The sequence below is a fragment of the Agelaius phoeniceus genome, chromosome 24, assembly GCF_051311805.1.
Source record: "Agelaius phoeniceus isolate bAgePho1 chromosome 24, bAgePho1.hap1, whole genome shotgun sequence".
NCBI lineage: Eukaryota > Metazoa > Chordata > Aves > Passeriformes > Icteridae > Agelaius > Agelaius phoeniceus.
In genome coordinates, this window is record NC_135288.1 from 1,526,679 (window position 1) to 1,544,714 (window position 18,036).

The 18,036-nt window shown below is 48.9% G+C and overlaps 1 protein-coding gene across 6 annotated transcripts in view; it reads left to right on the plus strand.

The window, feature by feature from the left end:
- The window catches only part of UBR4 (ubiquitin protein ligase E3 component n-recognin 4), a 94,416-nt gene that overhangs the window by 433 nt on the left and 75,947 nt on the right, over positions 1–18,036 (plus strand). For all 6 annotated transcript variants that reach the window (XM_077190368.1, XM_077190369.1, XM_054647799.2 and 3 more), the window contains exons 2-25: positions 4,190–4,287; positions 5,140–5,243; positions 5,887–6,016; positions 6,121–6,260; positions 6,636–6,738; positions 7,269–7,410; positions 7,497–7,621; positions 8,313–8,437; positions 8,646–8,705; positions 8,832–9,022; positions 9,258–9,357; positions 9,469–9,606; positions 10,087–10,204; positions 10,624–10,811; positions 12,182–12,341; positions 12,460–12,545; positions 13,527–13,696; positions 14,303–14,585; positions 15,154–15,286; positions 15,706–15,785; positions 16,261–16,389; positions 16,843–17,025; positions 17,199–17,321; positions 17,408–17,637. In XM_077190368.1, coding sequence (XP_077046483.1) covers positions 4,190–4,287; positions 5,140–5,243; positions 5,887–6,016; positions 6,121–6,260; positions 6,636–6,738; positions 7,269–7,410; positions 7,497–7,621; positions 8,313–8,437; positions 8,646–8,705; positions 8,832–9,022; positions 9,258–9,357; positions 9,469–9,606; positions 10,087–10,204; positions 10,624–10,811; positions 12,182–12,341; positions 12,460–12,545; positions 13,527–13,696; positions 14,303–14,585; positions 15,154–15,286; positions 15,706–15,785; positions 16,261–16,389; positions 16,843–17,025; positions 17,199–17,321; positions 17,408–17,637 — 3,339 coding nt within the window. The remainder of the gene's footprint in view (positions 1–4,189; positions 4,288–5,139; positions 5,244–5,886; positions 6,017–6,120; positions 6,261–6,635; positions 6,739–7,268; positions 7,411–7,496; positions 7,622–8,312; positions 8,438–8,645; positions 8,706–8,831; positions 9,023–9,257; positions 9,358–9,468; positions 9,607–10,086; positions 10,205–10,623; positions 10,812–12,181; positions 12,342–12,459; positions 12,546–13,526; positions 13,697–14,302; positions 14,586–15,153; positions 15,287–15,705; positions 15,786–16,260; positions 16,390–16,842; positions 17,026–17,198; positions 17,322–17,407; positions 17,638–18,036) is intronic.

Sequence of the window (18,036 nt, forward strand, 5' to 3'; positions counted from 1 at the left end):
TCGGACAGGCGCCCGCCGAGAGGCTTCGGGACTGTTCTTGTGGTTTTGCTTTTGTCCAGGCGTGTCACGGTTTGCCCGGTTGGGTCGTGGGAAGTGTTGTCTCACCGGGCTCGGGGGTGACCAGACTTCCCTCTAAGTCTTTTCCACTGCAGTGTTTCTCCTATTTTAAGTCGAAATAAAGCAGAACCAAATCAAGTCTGCCTTGTCTTAATCACCCAGATTGGAGTCAGTGCATAAGAGTACCCACTGCAGCTACTTAATTCAACTTACAGTTTGTTTTATGATCTAAAACATGATATGTGAATACTGCAGCATCATGCTTAGTTACAGAGATATAACCCCGGCCACAGTAAGTTGTTAGAAAACATAAAATAACCAGTGCACTGAGGAAGGTGGTGAAATAATGCCTTGAGGTGTTTTGTTTAATGTACAATGGCTGAGCGTGCAGTGGATGATGCTTCAGGTTCAGAGGGTGAATTGGAGGAGTTCTGTGCCTGCACACAGAGCAGTTGTTCCCCCGGGAGCTGCACCCTCGGTGTCGATGGGTTTGGGCTGTTCTTTGGTCATTCTTTGTTTTAGGGACCATTCCAGTGTCACTTGTCCCTGAGCAGCTCTGCTGTCCCTGTGCCTAAAGTTCATTAGTGGAGAGTTCCATCAGAGTATCCCAGGGACACTGGAGTGGATCCACTTGAGTTCTGGGAGAGGGCTGTTTCCTCCTTTAGAGGCAACCTTGGCTCTGTTTTCCATTTGTTGCCTCCAAGCAGCTCTGCCTGGGGTTGGAGTTGTGTGTCTGGTGGTCTGGCAGGATTTGGGCTCTTGCAGGATGGTATTTTTTGTTTCATGCCTTGGTGTGGTGTGCTAAATGACAAAGGATTAAATACAACTTGTTCATGTCTGGAGCTGTGCCTTTCTGTGCTGAACAAGAATCTATCTTTAGATTTCTCACAGAAAATCTTTTATGTCTTCAAGTTATTTTTAGGAGGCAGTTGTTCAGCTCTTGATGGTGTCAGCCAAACCCAAAGTGGCTGGATTTCCCCTTAAATAAACTTGGTGCAGTGACAGGGAAATCACCAGTATTACCCTTTTCAAAATAAACAGTAAACTCATTTTTTAACTACTCTGGTATTTCATTTGTAAGTTTAAGCATCATCAAGTTACCAGTATTCCTCTGTTAGCAGGTGTCTTTGAGAATTGACAGAAGTTAGGCCCTTATTTGACATAAATGATGGAAATGCTGGTTTGGAAAGGTGCAGAGGAGGGGAACTCCCGGTCTGTGAAGTCTGTTCAGGCTGGTTTTGGGGAAGGGGTTTCCACAGGGGGAACTCACCTGGAGCAGGGCCTTCCTGAGGAGGAGGAGGCTGCTTTGTGCCCACTGCCCCGAGGACAGGCTGTGTGTGGGGCTGGGGGCAGGCTGTGTGTGGGGCTGGGGACAGACTGTGTGTGGGGCTGAGGACATGCTATGTGTGGGGCTGTGTGTGGGGCTGGGGCCAGGCTGTGTGTGGGGCTGTCAGGACTGGGGCCAGGCTGTGTGTGGGGCTGGGGCCGGGCTGTGTGTGGGGCTGGGCCAGGCTGTGTGTGGGGCTGAGGACAGACTGTGTGTGGGGCTGGGGCCAGGCTGTGTGTGGGGCTGGGGCCGGGCTGTGTGTGGGGCTGGGCCAGGCTGTGTGTGGGGCTGAGGACAGACTGTGTGTGGGGCTGTGTGTGGGGCTGAGGACAGACTGTGTGTGGGGCTGTGTGTGGGGCTGGGCCAGGCTGTGTGTGGGGCTGGGGCCAGGCTGTGTGTGGGGCTGGGGCCAGGCTGTGTGTGGGGCTGGGGCCAGGCTTTGTGTGGGGCTGGGGACAGACTGTGTGTGGGGCTGGGGCCAGGCTGTGTGTGGGGCTGGGGCCAGGCTGTGTGTGGGGCTGGGGACAGACTGTGTGTGGGGCTGGGGCCAGGCTGTGTGTGGGGCTGGGGCCAGGCTGTGTGTGGGGCTGGGGACAGACTGTGTGTGGGGCTGTGTGTGGGGCTGGGGCCAGGCTGTGTGTGGGGCTGGGGCCGGGCTGTGTGTGGGGCTGGGGCCGGGCTGTGTGTGGGGCTGGGGCCAGGCTGTGTGTGGGGCTGGGGCCACGCTGTGTGTGGGGCTATCAGAACTGGGGCCAGGCTGTGTGTGGGGCTGTCAGGACTGGGCCAGGCTGTATGTGGGGCTGGGCCAGGCTGTTGTGGGGCTGTCAGGAATGGGGCCAGGCTGTGTGTGGGGCTGGGGCCAGGCTGTGTGTGGGGCTGGGGCCAGGCTGTGTGTGGGGCTGTCAGGACTGGGGCCAGGCTGTGTGTGGGGCTGGGATCAGGACTGGGGGCAGAGCTGAGGCAGGAGCTGGGGTTTGGTGCTCATTAATGTGTACAGTGACACTGAGATTTCTCCCAGCCTGAGCAGTGAGCTTCCCTGGGAAGCAAAACCCCTTCAAGCAATAAAGCACAGTCCAGAGGCTGGAGAGTCATTATTAAAGCTCACTGTGTGCTCAGAATAACGCTGCAGCACATCCCAGATTGAGCTGTTATCTTCTGTCCATGGTTATTTGCAAGGATTGACGATGACTTGACTGCTGCCTTCCACTTTGCATTATCATAACATCCACAGTGTGTTTAACTCAAACCTCCCATTGCCCAATCCCTATCTGGTGCTGGATTCTGCACCTCTGTGTTCTTTACACCCTCTGGGCACTGTGTGGTGCACAGCTTGACCTATGCAGTAATTTAGGAGCTGTCAGCCTCTCCTGTACTCTGTTATTCCCAAATTGTTCTCATTTGTTCTCCTAACAATGCTTACATAGATCTACTGCTGCTGGCTTGGAGTTGGGCCTGAGAGGAGGGTGAGCAGAATGAGTGTGTGAAAAGGAGAGAGCAGAGGCTGCTTTGCATGTTCAGTCCCTGGGTCCTTCCTCACCAGAGCAGTTCTGGCAGGGAGGGTGAGCTCAGGCCTGAGGTGTTGGAACTCGGTCGTGTGATGCTGTTGAATATATTCCAGTAAAGCCTCTCTTAATTTTCTAGTTTTCTATTTGTATTTCAGCTTTTTAGGCAGACTAAATAAAAACTCAGACCTAGGGAATCAAGCTACAAAGCTGACAAGTATTTATTTCTGCTTGTTGTAGTGAAGAAATGGTTCTGTTTCAGAGTTGTTTCTGTTCTAGCTGCACCTCCTGTTACAGCTGGAAACGATGGCTTAGGGTGCAGAAAGGGAAGGTGACTGGGCATAAACTGGGCTTTGTTCAGGTCAGCAGGGAATGGTGAAATCGTGGCTGGAGCTGGGTACAGCCTGTGCCATGGGCTGCTGCCCTCTGCTCCCCACCTGCCCTCCAGCAGTCACCTCTGGCCCAGAGCTGGAGGAGCCTGGCTGGGTTTGAAGAGGCAGAGTGAAGCTGAGTCTGATAGTCTGTTCTTCCAGCTTGCTTGTTTCACTGCATGAAAACGTGAAAGAAAGTAAATTGATTGATTAGGAGGCAAATATGCACATCCCTTAGTCTTGTCATAGGAAAAACAAGAGCAAAAATTAGGTGAGGAGGCAGAGCAATTTGTGTTCTCCGTGTCTGTGCAGGTGGGATCTGGTGGGACACCTTTAAGGTGTCACCTCTGCCATAGAAGGCTGATCTCTGAGGCCAGGGAGTGTAGCTGAGAAGCCTCAGGGACTCTGCCTTACCTGCCCAGACCCCCCCAGGTGGTCCCAGGTGCTGTGCCTGTGGCTGCTGTGCCTGTGGCTGCTGTGCCTGTGGCTGCTGTGCCTGTGGCTGCTGTGTTCTGCTTTGATCCCTCTGATCTGCAGCCCTGCGCAGGCTCCAGTTGGTGCCGTGCCGGGAGGGGAATGCCCGTGCTCCAGGCCTGGCAGATCCTGCCAGCCTTAGCAGAACACACAGCCCAGGCTCTCTGGGCAGCTGAGTTTAGAACAACTTAAAGGTTAATGGGCCTCTGGCAGGGAGTGTGGCTGGTGGAGCCTGACCTGTTGGTGCTGTGGAGGAGAAACACTGGCAGCACAATATTTCCTTACAGTTCCTGTGTGGGCAGTGGTGCTGATGCCATGATGTGGCTGCTGCTGGAGGACTCAGCCCTGGGGACATGAGGGTTGTGTTCCCAGAGCTGTCACCTTGCCTTGCCCCTGTCATGGGGCACTTTGGGGTGCTGGGTGGGTCTGGCTGACCTCTGTCCCCTTCTCCCTTGCAGTGAATCTGAGATCCTGCACCATGACAAGCAGTATGAGCCTTTCTACTCCTCCTTCGTTGCACTTTCCACACACTACATCACTACTGTGTGTGGCCTCAGTAAGTGTTCCTTTGCTTCTCTTGCTCCTGTGTAATGACTGGATGCAGTAAAAGTAAATCAGAACTGTAGATTTTTATGTTTGTTTTTTGCCCTCTTGCTGAATCAGACTTCAGGGCCAGCATTGCTGGCTTTTGTACCATGAAATGTCAGCTCTGATGGAGAGGGAAGCTTGTTGATGGGAGTGTTTGGCCACCAACTCCTGGACAGTGTTGCCTTTTTGGCTGCTTACTCATTGACCTGATTGAATTTTTGGTCAAGTGCTTAAATCAGTGTTCAGGATTTTTAGATTATCCTTCAGCAGTTAGAACACTGCCAGCCCTGGAAATGTCCAAGGCCAGGTGGGATGGGGCTTGGAGCAACCTGATCAAGTGGAAGGGGTCCCTGGCCATGGCCAGGGGGTGGGACAGGATGGGATTTAAGGTCCCTTCCAACCCAAACCGTTCAGGGCTTCTGTAGTTACGTTACTGTGTTGGAGTTAATGATCAAAACATTGTGACTCAAAATATTTTCTGTTATTTTGGCTGACAATTTAGCAATTTCAACAAAAAAAATGGGCTTTGTGAACTTGTTTAATGTTCTTCAGAGCTGCTGTCAGCATTAAATAATGTTGCTGGGGAAACTGCTTTATCTGTCTGAATTCCCCTGTCTGGCAGAAGGAATTATCCTCACTTTGCTGACATTTCTTGGGTTACATTGTAATGAGACTGAGTTTGTATTGCATCTGTGTTAGGCAGGAGAGACTGAGTGTGTACCCACACTGCAGAGCATCCTGCTTTATTGACACCATTGGGAGCTTATTACACTGGGCTGCTTTAAAACTTACTGTGAGTCCAAGGATGTGCTTTTTTCAGTACCCAGGAACCAGCTGCAGTCAGTGGCAGCTGCCTGTAAAGTCCTGATTGAATTCTCCCTGCTGCGCCTTGAGAACCCAGACGAAGCATGTGCTGTTTCACAGGTGAGACAGGTTTGGACCTCTGGGCCAGCCTCAGTGTGAGATGGACATTGGGCTCCAATTCTGAAATACCTGCTCTAATGTTGAATGCATAAAGCAAAATTAATGAAGCTCTTAAAATAAGGTGTACACTTTGATAGACTCTGATTCCTGCCCCTTTGCATTCTATAGTCAGAATCAAAGCTCGCTCACAACTCGAAATAAAGGTGACCTGAAGCCTTGGTTAATTCAGTTTGTTTCCTGCACTCTGGTTTGGTTTTGTGCAACAGCCTGGGTCACAGCTATCTGTTGAGTTTTTAAAGATGTTTTCTTCCCTGCTTGTATTTCTATCTTGTGGGAAAGCTTAAATATATTTGAAAGAGGGAAGGTCAGTGAGGAGTGTTCCTGTAATGTCGTGTGTCACAGCAGAGAGAGCTTTTCCAGGTGTTTTCCATGGGAAGCACAGGCAGTGTCAGTGACCTGGATTACCTGCAGTCAGGGATGTGTCTCCATCCTTGGGGGAGATCACAGTGGCTCAGGGCTGTTGCAGTGGCCTCACCAGCTGAAGTTGCATTACTCTTAATCCATCTGCTTAGAGTAAACGATATGGAGGAGGGATTGGAATTAAGAGAGTTTAAATGGTACTTGATGTCTCTGTTTTCTGTAGAAACACCTCATTCTGCTGATCAAGGGGCTGTGCACGGGCTGCAGCCGCCTGGACCGCACAGAAATCATCACCTTCACAGCAATGATGAAATCAGCTAAGCTGCCTCAGACTGTCAAAACCCTCTCTGATGGTAGGGAGGGGCTTCAGCTGTGTGTGTTTCACTGCAGCACTGGAGTTAGGCCCAGAAAATCTGAGATTTGCTCTCTGAAATGGGGGTTGTTGTTTTCCCTGCAGTTGAGGACCAGAAGGAATTGGCCTCCCCAGTGAGCCCAGAGCTGAGACAGAAGGAAGTGCAGATGAACTTCCTCAACCAATTGACATCAGTCTTTAACCCCAGAGTCTCATCATCACCATCAATCACAACAGAGACACAGGTAAAAAACCTCTAAAACAGAAACAGTCTGAGTTTCAACATTATTGATGCAGTGCAGGGAAGGACAGAGGGCTCTAAGTGGTACTTTTCAATACAGGTGTAAAGAGAACCTTCTTTAAGTACATAAATCCTGCTTGCATGGGATAAGTGGCAAACAACCAAATACTGTTTGTGCTGCATTGGCAATACTGGATTTGTTTCCTCATGGAATGCAGCATTCAGTGACATCCATGGCTGTTAGGAGTTGTGCTGCTGATACACCTTGATCTGTATCAGAGACTTAGAGAAATACTTAGAGAAATTAAGATTACTTACTTAGAGAAATACTGTGTATTTTTAGTGCTTCCATAATACATTTAGTATGTCCTTGCTTTAGGTGGAAGGAGAGAGCGAGGATCAAGCTGCCACAGATCAAACCTCTGCAACAAAGACCAAGAGCATATTCATTGCTCAGAATGTGGCCAGCCTGCAAGAGCTTGGTGAGAATCAGCTTTCTAGCTTGGGGTCAAAAAAGGACTGGAAAAGTGTCTCTCCAGTGTTACATCTCACAGCTCTGAGTGGGAATAAACTCTGTGACCTAAAGGGTTCCCTGAGTTGCCTGGTCAATCACCAAGGGAGGTTGTGGCTGGAATGGAGTTTTTATTGCAGAGATGAGCTCAGTGTACTTGTGTTTGGAGGGGTAAATTAGGTGGACAGTATGAAATACCTCATGGGATGGATTGTTGAGTAGATGTGGATTAGAATCACAGGATTGTTAGTGTTGGAAGAGATCTTTGGGTCATCAAGTCCCACCAGCTGCACCTGGTGTGTCCTGTAACGTGGACATAGAGGTTGGTGACCCCCAAGTGTGGGCTGCAAACTTCAGCAGCAGCAGCTGTTGTAAAGCACTCTTTATCCTGTTCCTCACCTCCGATGGCATTTCCTCACCACCAAGAGCAATTAAGTCAATGACTGAGGGCCCTTAGGGCTGCCTGAAGCAGTGACACAGCCCCGCTGCTGTGCTTGGCAGGTGGCTCCGAGAAGCTGCTGCGCGTGTGCCTGAACCTGCCCTACTTCCTGCGCTACATCAACCGCTTCCAGGACGCCGTGTCCGCCAACTCCTTCTTCATCATGCCGGCCACCGTGGCCGACGCCACGGCCGTGCGCAACGGGTCAGTGCCACCTGCCTGGGGTGTCCCCTGGTGCCAGGGGGAGCTCCCTGTGTCTGCCCAGGGCTCAGCCCGTGTCCTGCCCGCAGGTTCCACTCGCTGGTGATCGATGTCACCATGGCTCTGGATACACTGTCCCTGCCCGTGCTGGAGCCCCTGACGCCCACGCGTCTTCAGGATGTGACTGTTCTTGCTCTTAGCTGTCTCTATGCAGGTGAGTGGATCTCCAGTAGTTTTTTGGAGCTTTTGGCTGTGCTTTGTGACCTGCGTGTTTGAGGCTCAGCCCACAAGAAGCCTTTATTTCTCATGAATTTGAAGCTCTGCAGCGCAGTGTGATCATCGGGTTAATATTGAAGCTGTTACTGATATGTTCTGCCACTGTTCCTGTCAGTATCTAAGAAATGACTGAAAGAATGACTGTTCCTGTCAGTATCTAAGAAAGACTGACTCAACATTTTCTTAACAGCCTGTAATTTCTGCTCTTTCTTATTATATTCAGAGCATAATACATTTTTACTTTAGGCTTCAGCTTAATTTGTCATAGCTCCAAATCAGCCTTGTTTCCCAGGAGTGGTTTAAGCACACCAGAATCCTGAGTGTTTAATTGGTATGGGGGAGACTTTAAGGAACTGTGGCACTCAAGTCTAAAGATTGTCTTAAAAATGGTATTGAATTACATGGTAAAACATTACCTCCTTTAACTGCTCCCATGTGTTTCTGTAGGGGAAAACTTCACTCTTTGGAGGGTACTAAAGATTTTTTAATCTTTTGCTGTAATACTGAGCATTCCCAGCTCCATCAAGTTGATGGACGTGTTCAATGCATGTCTTAATGTGCTAAATAGGAGCATTTTGTCCCAAGACTGGCTCTTCCTAAGAATGTCCCCTGCACTTGTTTTCCCTGAGGTGTGAGTGTGGCCACCTGCATGGCCATCCTGCACGTGGGCAGCACCCAGCAGGTACGAACCGGGTCAACGAGCTCCAAAGAAGAAGATTATGAAAATGATGCTGCTACTATTGTACAGAAATGTGTAAGTAAACCACAGGGTGTTCATTGCTTTCCTTCTCAGCAAGTGAAGAGCACAGAATTTGTGTTTATTTGCATTGCAATACACAGCTATGATTTTGGGATATAGCCATTGCTGGTAAAGGAGTTAAAGGGATATAATTGCATTTGGAGTTTTTATTTTTGTTGCTGTCTGGTGGGGTGCCTTACTATGGTTTTGGCTTTATTTGTAGCTTGAAATCTATGAAATGATTGGACAAGCCATCAGCAATTCACGCCGTGCAGGGGGGGAGGTAAGATTTCCATCTCAGTACCCTTTTCACCCTTTTTGCACGGTGTCCTTTGGCATTTGGATTGATGGTGTTTTGTCTTTTTGGTGCTTTTTTCTCCCCGCTTCCCCACGACTTTGGGCACGATAGCATTATCAGAACTTCCAGCTGCTCGGGGCTTGGTGTTTGCTGAACAGCCTCTTCCTCATCTTGAACCTCAGCCCTACGGCCTTGGCTGATAAGGGGAAGGAGAAGGATCCCTTGGCTGCTCTTCGCGTCAGAGACATCATTGCTCGCACTAAGGAGGGCGTGGGGTCTCCCAAGCTGGGACCTGGGAAAGGGTATGTGACACCCCTGCAGGGAGCACTGGCCAGGGGTCTGACCAGCCCCAGCAAGCAGCTTCTGCAGGGTCTTGTTGGTCTTGTGAAATTTTATCTCTATTTGCAATTCAAGTCCCGAATCTTGGAAAGAAGAGAAGTTGTTGTCTCCAGTTTAGCAAAGCAGTCACTTTATTGAATATTTATTTGTTTATTATTTTCCCCCTGAAATGATATTCTGTCCTTTCTGTTGCTGCAGGCATCAAGGGTTTGGGGTGCTGTCAGTGGTGCTGGCAAATCATGCCATCAAATTGCTGTCATCTCTTTTCCAAGATCTGCAGGTGGAGGCGTTGCACAAGGTATGCAGGTAGCACAGACAATGTCCTGAGACATTCTGCCTTCTCCACTGATGCACACTTGGAATTCTCCTGGAATTTTCTTTCAATTCAATTTGAAATTCTGTCCCCCAGGGCTGGGAGAGCGATGGCCCTCCAGCAGTGCTGGATATCATGGCTCAGAGCACGTCCATCCAGAGGATCCAGCGGCTCATAGACTCTGTGCCACTCACTAATCTGCTGCTGACTCTGCTCTCCACTTCCTACAGAAAGGTAGGAACTGGCACACAGCTAGAGAACTTCTGGAGCTGAGCCACTCCAGATGGTCAGCACTTAACAAACTGGGGCTGTGCTGAGAACATACAATTCTTCTTTCAAAGGTTGTCAGCCAGGGCCTTTCTCTTTCCTCTTTTCAGAAATGTAAATTTGACAAACTTGTGCTAATGGAAATGCACTTTTTTGTAAGTTCAGTGGTACTTGTGATTTTAGTGGGAAGATGAAAAGGCTGCAGTGGTAACAGATGATTTTGTATTGGAACTGTTACTTCAAGTGTTGCTTACGAGCTTGGTGTAGATTGTTTATTTTCAACCATGCTGTGTATTTTTTAGTACAACGTAAACCTTGAAAAACTGTTAATAAACTGGTTGAGACAAATTTACTAGAAGACAATTAAAAGGCATGAGGAAGTTACTCTTATTTTCAAATGACTGTATTTTATAATCCCAGAATTTTCCTGGTTGTGCTGTTCTTTAGGCCTGTGTCCTACAGCGCCAGAGGAAGGGCTCCATGAGCAGCGATGCCAGTGCCTCCACTGACTCCAACACTTACTATGAGGATGATTTCAGCAGCACTGAGGAGGACAGCAGCCAAGGTAGGAGAGTTTGCAGCAGCTCAGGATTTTACACTGCTTTTCACATTTGATGGAAACCTGGCTACTGTGCTGTTGCCTTCTCTTGACTATGACTTGTAACACTGCGAATACAGAGCAGTTTGTAAGGTCTGTGTGGCAGGAGTAGTGCTGACTGCACTCTTTTGTGTAAACTGAAGCCTGAGTGGCTGGGATTTGACAGTATTTGCTTAAGAGGAGAGTGGAAATAATTTCATTGTGTAAATTCCTGCTGGACCTCTGTGAAAGGGCTTTGCTTTGTGATTTGGACAGAAGAAATGAAGCTAGCAGACACCTTAAGGCTGCTCAGTGAAATCCTGTTTTAGGCCTTTCTCAGGCTGGGTAATTTTGTGAGGTGTTTGCTTTTAACAGTATGGGTTTGTTGTTCCTGCCCTGTGTGCTAGATGATGACAGTGAGCCAATCCTGGGACAATGGTTTGAAGAGACAATCTCTCCCAGCAAGGAGAAAGTGGCCCCACCACCACCCCCTCCACCCCCTCCTCTGGAGAGCTCACCAAGGGTGAAGAGCCCCAACAAGCAGAGTGCTGGGGAGAACGGGAACATCTTGGCCAGCCGCAAGGACCCCGAGCTGGTACGGCCAGAGCTGGGCTGGGGGGGCTGGGAGAGGGGCTGGGAGAGGCACTGCTGGGCTGCTGTGGCACCCTGCTCCTGCCAGGGACTGCTGGGCTGCTGTGGCACCCTGACACTGCTGGGCTGCTGTGGCACCCTGCTCCTGCCAGGCACTGCTGGGCTGCTGTGGCACCCTGCTCCTGCCAGGCACTGCTGGGCTGCTGTGGCACCCTGCTCCTGCCAGGCACTGCTGGGCTGCTGTGGCACCCTGCTCCTGCCAGGCACTGCTGGGCTGCTGTGGCACCCTGACACTGCTGGGCTGCTGTGGCAGCCTGCTCCTGCCAGGCACTGCTGGGCTGCTGTGGCACTCTGACACTGCCAGGCACTGCTGGGCTGCTGTGGCACCCTGCTCCTGCCTGGCACTGCTGGGCTGCTGTGGCACCCTGCTCCTGCCAGGCACTGCTGGGCTGCTGTGGCACCCTGACACTGCCAGGCACTGCTGGGCTGCTGTGGCACCCTGCTCCTGTCAGGGACTGCTGGGCTGCTGTGGCACCCTGCTCCTGCCAGGCACTGCTGGGCTGCTGTGACACTCTGACACTGCCAGGCACTGCTGGGCTGCTGTGGCACCCTGCTCCTGTCAGGGACTGCTGGGCAGCTGTGGCACCCTGCTCCTGCCAGGGACTGCTGGGCTGCTGTGGCACTCTGACACTGCCAGGCACTGCTGGGCTATGGCACCCTGCTCCTGCCAGGCACTGCTGGGCAGCTGTGGCACCCTGCTCCTGCCAGGGACTGCTGGGCTGCTGTGGCACTCTGACACTGCCAGGCACTGCTGGGCTATGGCACCCTGCTCCTGCCAGGGACTGCTGGGCTGCTGTGGCACCCTGCTCCTGCCAGGGACTGCTGGGCTGGAAACAGCAGGGGCTGTTCCCCTGCACTGCTCAGGGGAATCAGGGAGCGTTGTGACTGTGGAGAAGGATCCCTCTCCCTCTCCCTCTCCCTCTCCTCTGGAGTGTCTCAGGAGTTTTGGTGCCAGGGAAGCAGAGGCTGGAGATTGTATCTGTTTGGGTTACAGAGGGAGAGGGAAAATGGGGGCAGAGCTGCAAGTGGGTGACTTGCTGATGGAATGCTTTTAGCTCCAACTCTGTTGGGTAAAGACAAAAATAAGAACTGCAGTGGAGAAGTTGGAGGCCTCCAACCTTCTCAGAGAGTTCTGGAATCAGTCCTGGTGCAGACCACAGTGCAGGGAGTTGGATTGCTATGAGTGCACCTTTCCTCCACTTTAGGGGGATGAGGTTTAAGGGACTTGATTCATTTTGCTGGTGGTTTAGTTTTTGTTTAATGTTGTCCCTCTGCTTTTGCTGTTTCTATAGTGTGTTTCTCTTTTCTTTTCAGTTTTTGAGCCTAGCTTCAAACATTTTGAACTTTATCACTTCTTCTATGCTGAACTCCAGGAATAACTTCATTCGCAACTACCTGAGCGTGTCCCTGTCGGAGCAGCACATGGCCACGCTGGCGAGCATCATCAAGGAGGTGGACAAGGATGGCCTGAAGGGTGAGGGAGCAAACCTAGCTCTGCTATAGCCCAGGGGTGTCTCTTTTTTTAGTTTCAAGTCCAAGTTTTAAGTACTGGAGAGCAAAGGTAGTAAGGGCTCTGGATCTCTGTCTTACAGGCACATCAGATGAGGAGTTTGCTGCTGCTCTGTATCACTTCAACCATTCCTTGGTGACCTCAGATCTTCAGTCCCCTGCCCTGCAGGTGAGCTGGGATTGAATGCATAAATAAAATGAAGAAGTGTTGGTGTCTGTTTATGCCTCTGTATGGGTTCTCCACACCTTGAGTAGTGTGTTGGTTGTTCCATTTGGCCTTGAGTATATTCTGCAAAAACAGGTTGGAATATCTTGAGTCCCATGATTTGAATGACCTTTGCAGTCATCCAGCACAAAACATCCTGCACAGTGTAAACTTAACATTTAGAATTCAGACTAATCCATTGGACTTTGAAGGTGATGAAAGCTGAGAAGGAAATGAGTTTGTGTATTTTGTCTTGGAGAGTTGCCTCTATCCATGAGTTTATCAAGAGACATTCCTACAGATTTGCTCTGATGTCAGGACTCATGCCAAAAGGCCTTGGAATTTCTCAGGAGAGAATCAACTTAATCCTTTTGCTTTCATGTCCTGACTTTGTAGCCTTTAGGTTTCTTTGCTGAGTCATGGGCTGACCCCTGACTTAACCCTGTCTTGGAGGTTATGAATCTGCTTCACCCATCACTGAATTCAACTCCTATACCTTGTGGGCTGTTTTCTACTGTATTAAAAACCACTCTTTTGTTTGTTAATTTTTAAAAGCAGTTGGACTTTTCATCCATCTGCCTTTTTATTACATTTGAAAAGAAGCAAATATTGCTGTGATCAGCCAAAGGGCTGTTCTTGCAGATGCACAGATACTGAACACAGTTGCATAATCTCTCCTGCTCTGATATTGCAGTGAATGAGAAAAACTCATTAATGCCATCTTTTCTGCCTTGGTGTTGAGACTTTGTTGTGTTTAGGTGGTGAAGTGCCAGCTTTGGGTGTCTCTCAGAGCTCTGCCCTGTGTCTGAGCCAGGAGAGGCATTGCTGTGTGAGCAGAGCTGAGAGCCCTGCTGTTTACTGTCAATGTATGCTCAGATCACACTTATAATTAATGAAAGCATCAGACAGGACTTGCCTCTTTCCAACAAGCCTGTTCTGTTCCAGAACACACTTCTCCAGCAGCTGGGAGTTGCCCCTTTTTCTGAAGGTCCGTGGCCTCTCTACATCCACCCTCAAAGTCTGTCTGTGCTGTCCCGACTCCTCCTGATTTGGCAGCATAAAGCCACTGCCCAGGGAGATCCTGATGTTCCAGAGTGCCTTAAAGTCTGGGAAAGGTGAGATCATTTCATGTAAAGCTGGAAATCAGTCATCTCTTACCTCTCTCATTTATTGTCAAGTGAGAATTCTCTGGCCCCAGCATTCCAAGTGTGTTCACTGATCTGGGATCCCTGGGGGGAGTAGAGGGTCAGCCTGCTGTGCTGGGGAATCCTTCACCCAGAGCCCAGGAAATGATTCCTGCACTCAGGACTTAGAGGGGAGGAGGCTGGATTGCAGCAAGGCTGGCTGTAAAAAGGGAAGGAGGATCTCTTATTTTTCAGCAGGTTTCTGATAGGTCCTCATAGGATGGTGCTGAGATTGCTCCCCTCTGCCATTACCTGGCTTTCACTGATAGGGTTTAGTTGGTTTAAAGCTCTAATGAACAGGTTTGAGTCACCCCTTCTCCATTTGAATGATTGTTCCTGTTCTCCACTAAATATATTTGCCATTGATTTCATTTCTGTAGGTTTTACTGCTCACACAGTCTCATTCCAATACATAATGTAGTGAACATTTGTGAAATTGCCACTATTAGAACAGTAAGCAGAAAAATAAAATTATTTCTAGTTAAAGAGATTTTAAAGAGGGATCTAAACTTGGCAGACTTCCTCTCCTGTTGCCAGGTTTGTGGGCACCCTGAAGCAAAACGCCTTGCAGGGGACTCTCCCCAGTGACACAGAAGATCTGAATGTGGAGCATCTCCAGCTGCTGCTGCTCATTTTCCACAATTTCTCGGAGAGGGGCCGCAGATCCATCATGATGCTCTGTATCCAGACCATCGTGGAGCTGACAGCAAACATGGAGACCCAGCAGTGTTCTGTGCCTCTCACTGTGGCACGGCTGCTGCTGGTGTTTGACTACCTGCTGCACCAGTATTCCAAGGCCCCCGTGTACCTGTTTGAGCAGGTAAGGCTTTGACAGCTGGGTATGGAATTGGTCACCCAGCAGGAATCTGTAATGTGATGTGTTCCCTCCATGACCCTTGTGAGTAAATCAGTTTTGATGTTGTTACCAAACCTCAGAGTTCAAGGAATGATTAATTATGGCTGGTTCAGTTGGAGTGTAAATTCCTGGTGTGACTGGTGTCTTAATAAATCCTAGCAAGGACAGGATGATTGTCCCACCATATCTTTAAAATCTCGAGTATTTGGCTGTTTATTTCATGAATACCTTTTGTACTTCCTTGATTTAGTGTTTGACCATGGACGTTTTTGTCACTGTTCTCATTAATGGGACAATATGGGGCTTTGTGCCTGGATTTTCCAACTGTGGAAGCTTGGCCATGGATTTAAACTGCTCAGTCCAGAATAAAAACCATCAGGGAGGGTCCAGGGCTTCCCCCAGAAGAGTGGAATATTGTGTTTTGAGTAGGACTGTTTCTATGTTGTGTTTCTTTCCCTGTGGGGTGATATTTTCCCCCCACCCCTCAGTGACAAGGATGCCATGGGTTGGTTTTGGTTTTTTTTTAATTCAGGTACAATATAATTTGCTGACTCCACCCATTGGCTGGGTGAGTGGATCCCAGGACAGCAGCAGACGAACATCTGTCCCACTTTATCATGGCTTTAAAGAAGTGGAAGAAAACTGGACCAAACACTGTTCATCAGGTAAGAAAGAAAATGTAAGGAATTTTTTATTGCAAGATTTGCTTTTATAAATAAATGAGAGCCTTTTCTGTGCCTTGGTTTGGGCATCTTTTCCTTCTTTTAATGGCCATAGTTACAATAGGTAAAACTACATCTAATAATGCAAGAATTGTTTTATTAAACAAAATTCAAAGTTGTTGTCTCCTAGGAATATGCAACAAGTAATTAAAAATAAGAGTGTGTTTATTTTGCCAGGATTGTAGGAGCAGGAAAGCTTTGGCTGCCTGTCCCACAGCTTAGAGCACCTCTAATGTGTCATGGCTTGGGATCTGCCAGGGCTCATACAGTGCACAAGGTTGTGGGGATGAGGAGAGGATATAACACCATGTGGTCTGTTTAAACTGCCACTTGGAAGGTTATTTTTTGTTCTCACATTCCAGACTCTGCTCCACAGCCCAGGTTCTACTGCATCCTGTCTCCAGAAGCTTCTGAGGATGATCTGAACCGTCTGGATAGCACGGTATGGTGCTGCTGGTAGGGACTTTCTGGAGGGCCATGGGGGTGTGCCAAGTGCCAGGGAAAACAGACAAAAAGGAAAGACTTGATTAAAAAGAGGGACCAGGAATCTTTCACTAAGTGGAGAAAAGTGGCCATGTAAGATAACATGGGATTCCTTCTTACCCCTAGTTGGATGTCAGGGCAGTCACTGTGCTAAGTCTGTGAAGAGCTGTTCTAGTACTTGCAGGAATGCTTGGGATTCAGACAAAGACACATTAGAGTTGTTTTCTCATCACTTTGCTCCAGGTTCTCCTTGGGTTTTGTTGCCACCAGGGTTATGGGCTGTCTCTCCTGCCTGCTCCTTATCCCCAGTCCATTGATCCTCATTCCCAACAGAACCTCTCTCTGAAGTTTATTTTGCAAGCTTTTGGGCTGTGGGTATTCTGAATGCTTAAAGAGCTTTGCAAAGCAGGGTCCTGATTTCCCATCTCCTGCAGGTATGTGAGGTCCTTTTCTCCAGGGCTACAAAGTACGATGAGCTCTATGCAGCCCTCACCTCATTACTGGCTGCTGGCTCCCAGTTTGATACACTCAGGAGGAGGGAGAACAAAAACGTCACTGCACTGGTAAGACTCTCATGCTGCCTGTGTTGAGGAATAATGAGTTTTCAAATGTAGTATTTTCAAGCAGAGTATTTAACTGGAGTATTTTGGACTGTGCTTGGAGTAATGAGGAACTTAAAAATCTCATAGCTAACCATAGTGTTTGTGATGGCTGCACATCTCTTGAGCCTTTAATTCATAATGTGCTTCAGACTTGCTGTAAGTCCATGGTAATTCCAGGAGATGTGGCTAGAACATGATTGAACAGGAGAAAAGTGTATAATTTTTCCTTTTTCTTTTCTCACTCCTGTGTTGCATATTTTATTGTTTAATATGACAGAAACTCAGTCCAGAATGTGTTCATCTGATTTGGCACATCTGCAGGAGTGTGGGGTCCCTGAGGAGATACTTCATTAGCTGTAATGATGCAGACTGCAATCTTTCTGTACTAATTTTTCCAACTGTTGCTCTGTTTAGGAAGCCTGTGCCCTTCAGTACTACTTCCTGATCCTGTGGCGGATCCTGGGGATTTTGCCTCCCTCCAGAAGCTACATGCACCATTTGGCCATGAACACCCCTGAGATGAGTGACTGTGACCTCCTGCACACCCTGCGCTGGTCCTCCCGCCTGCAGATCCCGTCCTACGTCGTGTGGATCAAGGTGCAGCCTCAGCTCCATGGGTGTGGGGTGGTGACAGTGACAGTGTCAGTGTCAGTCCCTCGCTGCTGACTGCACGTGGGATTTGTTTGGGGGCACTTGTGCCTGTCTGTTCTAAACTGGTTCATTGCTGAGCACTGTTCAGGTGTGATGGATCTGGGTTTTGGCATTTGTAGGATCACCTTATCAAGCAGGGCATGAAGGCTGAGCATGCTGCTCCTCTCATTGAACTGACCTCCAGCAAGTGCATCTCAGTGAAGTACGACGTGGAAATAGCAGAGGAATACTTTGCTCGACAGGTGAGCTGTGGGAGGGCAGCTGGACATGCAAACTCCTGTTTCTGTGGGAGGATCTGCACTGACTGTTCTGTCTTCTGTGTTTGCAGATCTCTTCTTTCTGTGCTGTCGACTGCACAACCATTCTCCAGCTGCACGAAGTCCCCAGTTTACAATCCATTTACACCCTTGATGCTGCCATCTCCAAGATCCAGGTTTCTCTAGATGAGCACTTTTCCAAGTCAGCTGCAGAAACTGATCCCCAGAAGTCCTCAGAGATAACCAAGAACCTCCTCCCTGCTACACTGCAGCTCATTGACACTTATGCTACTTTTACCAGGTACAGTCCTTGGGATTTCCAGCAGGAATACAATTTCCTGCTGTGCTTTGAGCTTCCTCTGCATTTTGTGTGTTGTTTTCTTAGAAGTGCCTGGGAGTTTTATAGTCTGGAGTAATTACTTTGTGTCCTCTAGAGGGTCCATTGCTTTAAAAGAAGAATAGCAAGTAGCTTCTCAAGCCATGCATGGGACTTGGTTGTTTCTGAGTAGCCTCCTTGTCTGATCTTCCAAGGCTTCCTTGCAAGTTTGCAAAACCAGCTTTTCCTCCAAAGATAAAACCACCCTCTAGGATAGTGCTACTTAAGGTTATTTCTCTGGCATAGTACTGAGGCTGTCAGACCATCAAGAAAGAGAAGGGGGGTTAATTCTTAGATTAAAAAAATCTAAATTCTTCTCAACTC